This window comes from Nicotiana tomentosiformis, chromosome 6 (genome assembly GCF_000390325.3).
Source record: "Nicotiana tomentosiformis chromosome 6, ASM39032v3, whole genome shotgun sequence".
NCBI classification, from domain to species: Eukaryota; Viridiplantae; Streptophyta; class Magnoliopsida; order Solanales; family Solanaceae; genus Nicotiana; species Nicotiana tomentosiformis.
In genome coordinates this window covers 20,129,786-20,133,861 of record NC_090817.1, presented here as the reverse complement: position 1 = coordinate 20,133,861, position 4,076 = coordinate 20,129,786, and the positions used below count along the sequence as shown (strand labels likewise).

General features: G+C 33.2%; 1 protein-coding gene across 1 annotated transcript; it reads right to left on the bottom strand.

The window, feature by feature from the left end:
• Nucleotides 1-504: 504 nt before the first annotated feature.
• Nucleotides 505-1,316, bottom strand: LOC104096787 (uncharacterized). The gene has a single exon (XM_009603204.2). The coding sequence runs from the start codon at nt 1,281-1,283 to the stop codon at nt 720-722; it is 564 nt and encodes a 187-aa protein (XP_009601499.2). The 5' UTR covers nt 1,284-1,316; the 3' UTR covers nt 505-719.
• Between the last annotated feature and the right edge of the window lie 2,760 nt (nt 1,317-4,076).

Below are 4,076 nucleotides of genomic sequence, written 5' to 3'. Positions count from 1 at the left end.
CATGTTAGTTTCTACACCTTGGATTTTCTAGAGTTGATTCTTATGGCATAAACTGTCCCTTGTACTTTACAGTATTTCTGGGAATATTTCTTTACAATGTCTGTTAGCATGTACCCGTTTTGTCCCTAAATCTCATTGTTATTCCGTAAAAAGGATGCCATATTTATATTTAATTCTAAAATAGTGAATATGTCTAGGGAAATAGGGAAGAGGAAGTATTAAATACTCATCACATATCAAGTTTCTGTATATTTTTCAAGCAGATCAAGTTCGTGCAAATTTTTTTTTTAATAATTAGAGGAAAAAAGAATGAAATTATGGGAGGGAAAAAGAAAAAAAAATAGAAACTCCAGCAATTAGCATTATTGGGTGAGAAGAGAAATAAAGAAAAACGGAAAAAATAGAGCGAGGAGGTAAACTAACTAAATTATTTTATTAATTACCAAGAAAATTAGCACAAAACTTCAACTAGAACACAAACAAAACCTGCTAATAATACTTGCCTTAATGGAATTAAGAAGCCCACCTCCTAGGGAGGGTTTCTTCTTAATCCCATATCTAAAGTTTTACAGAATCACCTAAACACAAGAAACTCAAATCAGCTATGACTAAAAATAAAAGACTAAAAGGCAACATAGGTCAGTAACTACGATGACTAAAAATAAAAGTAATAACAATAATACTGATACAAAACTAGAGCTATCATTGAATTCACAAGATTAATCATGAATGGGCAAAACTGGATCGCTACAAACTGGACATGCTTTCTTCCTCGTCAGTAGCCATTTCTTGGCGCAATCTTCATGAAAGTCATGTCCACATTTAAGTGTGCCAATGATATCTGCATCTTCATATTCATATGCACAGATGAAACATGCATCTTTTTCCTCATCTTCACACATTGGAGCATAAAATATTCTTGATTCTAAATACTCAGATATGTCAATCCCAAACTCATTTTCTATTTCTCTATCAAGACTATCATATATGTCAACCCCAAACTCCTCTTTTTCCTCTTCTTCTTCAATTTCATCATCAAGATTATCATCAGATTGTGGCATCGGAAACGCATAGTGATTAACACTATACTGATCAGATATGTCAATCCCAAACTCTTCTTTTTCTATCTCTGCATCAAGTTTATCAAGAATACTATAAGGAACTGATGGTGGGACCCACGAACAAGGAGGCATGATACTATAGTTGACACTCATTCGAGCTGTTGTAGCCATATGTCTGGGCAATTGATCTCTTGTTTGCAACATAGTTGTAGTATGAGACATGTTGTAGAATGAAAGTTGTTGAGATTATAGGGTTTAGTGTTTACAGAGTTAAATAGGTGAGACTAATACCCAATTTGATTGGGAATAGGATTAATACCGCGTTTCCCTGGAGTCTTGCGTATCAAGTTTCTTTCCCAATTCTTTTATTGTCCTTTATTCTATTTCTTCTATTTAATTCTAGAATAAATAATTAGGCCCCTAAAATTATTCCTATTAAATATGAATATGTAATTCAAATAATTATTATTTCTTATTAAGATACGTAAATGTTTTTAATCATTTCTTAACAGCTTGTTACCAATCATTAGTCACGTAGTTCTTACTTTATACTACTTTTTAGGGATTTAGTTGAAGTAATCAAAGATGAAAGTGGTAGATAATTAAAATAGCAGTCCACTAAAACTTAACTGAATCAATTTTTAGAACTTTGATTTTGTATATCTTTCAAGGTCTTAGTAGATTCGCTTCAAGCTAATTAGATCGTGACACTCCCCGTATTGGAAATAAAAGTTCTAGGAGAAATTGTGCAAGTTGAAAGATTAAATTACTCGATTTAATATACATAGAGATAAGAAATTATATTTGGTATCCATATCTGTCACAACCCAAAACCCCACCACAGGCGTCGTAATGATACCTAGTCTCTAAAACTAGGTAAGCCGATTTCTATTACATTTTGAAGCCTTTTTTTTAATTAAATAAGTAATCAAAACTAACAGCGGAATAAATATGAATATACAGCCTTCCAAAGCTAGTAGTATTGAGTCACGAACTCTAACTGAATACATGGAATGATCACACGGACCGAATATACAATATTGTTTGATAAAAAATTAACAGTACAATGAAATAAAAAAATTCTAAGGGACTGCGACGACTAAGCAGCTCTACCTTGAATCCTTACGATCCCGCTTAAACTCTGCCCCGTGTCTGATATCTCCAATACCTAGCTCTGCAAAAAAATGTGCAGAAGTGTAGTATAAGTACACCACGATTGGTACCCAGTAAGTATCAAGACTAACCTCAGTGAAGTAGAGATGAGGTACAGTCAAGACACTTACTAGTCTAATAACCTGTGCAATATAATATACAAAATAATAGGAAACAAATAACAATAAGGGCAACATAAAACATCCAGTGATATGCACAGTAAGACAATAAAATCACCATTAATATCGCTCAATAATTAATAAATACAATTACGCCAAGTTAAATCAAGTTCTTCAATTAAATATCTTTCACATATAATTCTTACGAATATAACTCTTTTTCAAATATAATTTCCTCAAATAAACATCTTTCGAATATAAAATTCTTTCAATAAATCTCTTCAAAAATAATTTTCTCAAATAAATATCTTTCAAATACAATTCTTTCATATAATTCTTTTTGAATAAAAATCCTCCCAAATAAATATATTTGAATATAATTCTTTCAATTAAAAAGTCACCATGTGACACCTCATTTCATAATCATAAAAATACGGGTCTCGGCCCAATTTCATATTTTTTGGTAAACACGGGTCTCAGCCCATTTTCATATTTCCACGGCACTTCGTGTCCATAATTAAATCATCATATTTTTCCGGCACCTCGTGCCCACTTTTCATATCACAGTTGCACGGACAGTTCACGTGCCAATATTATTATCAACTAATCACATCACCTCGTGCCCAGATTTCATATCGCAATTGTACGAACAATTCACGTGTCAATATCTCCTTTATTTACTCATGGCAGCTCGTGCACGTATTTTATTTTATAATCCGCCTGGCAATAGCCACAGGCTCTCGATTTCAACATAAATCAGATTGTTATCAATTTACCAAAAACAAGACAAATTGCACAAGGTATAAAGATAAACACAAGAAAATCACAAGATCACATGAAAATCACCAACACCACAACTCCCCATCATCACTTATCGTCCTTGACAATAGCCAACCTTATCGCTCTTATTGCCGCCCTTATCACTCCTATAGCCACCCTTATCATTCCACCCACACAATATCAATAGTCACTCTTATCTCTCCTATTGCCAACTTATCGCTCATATAGCCACCCTTATCGCTCCGCCCGGATAATTGTCATGACCCAATTTTACCTATAGGTCGTGATGGTGCCCAACACTACAGTTAGGCAAGCCAACTAATAAATTAAGCATATATCGATAAAATTTTAAACCAAAAAAAATAATAAGACACCAAATTCTACCAATGTGTATGCCAAGACCTGGTGTCACAAGTGTATGGGCATCTAGTAGATTATACAAAACCTTTAATACTGTCTGAAATAGAAATAGACAGAATGAAAAATACAAGGAGAGACACTAGTAGCTACAGAACGGCTTAGAAAGGCAGCTCACTACTATGCCCCTATATAACGTAGGTATAAGACGATAGGTCTCCCACTAGTACTTGCCTCAGGTCCTGCACAAAAAGTGCAGCAAGTGTAGTATGAGTACGTAAACAATGTGTACCCAGTAAGTATCAAGCTTAATCTCGAAGTGGTAGAGACGAGATGGCCGACTTTGACACTCACTAAGGGTCAGCAATAATAAATGGAATAAATTATAATTATTCAAATCAACATGATTCACAGAGTTAACAATAATTTTATTCAATTAGCAGAAATAATAAGAATCCTTCAAATGCAACAATTTCTAATCTATTAATTAAATCCTTCAATTTGAATAAAAATTCCAATTTATCAAATAATTTTACAAGCTCCAATTCAATTTCAATAAATTTCCAATTTATCAAATAACTTTACAAGCTGCAATAAACTATCCAAG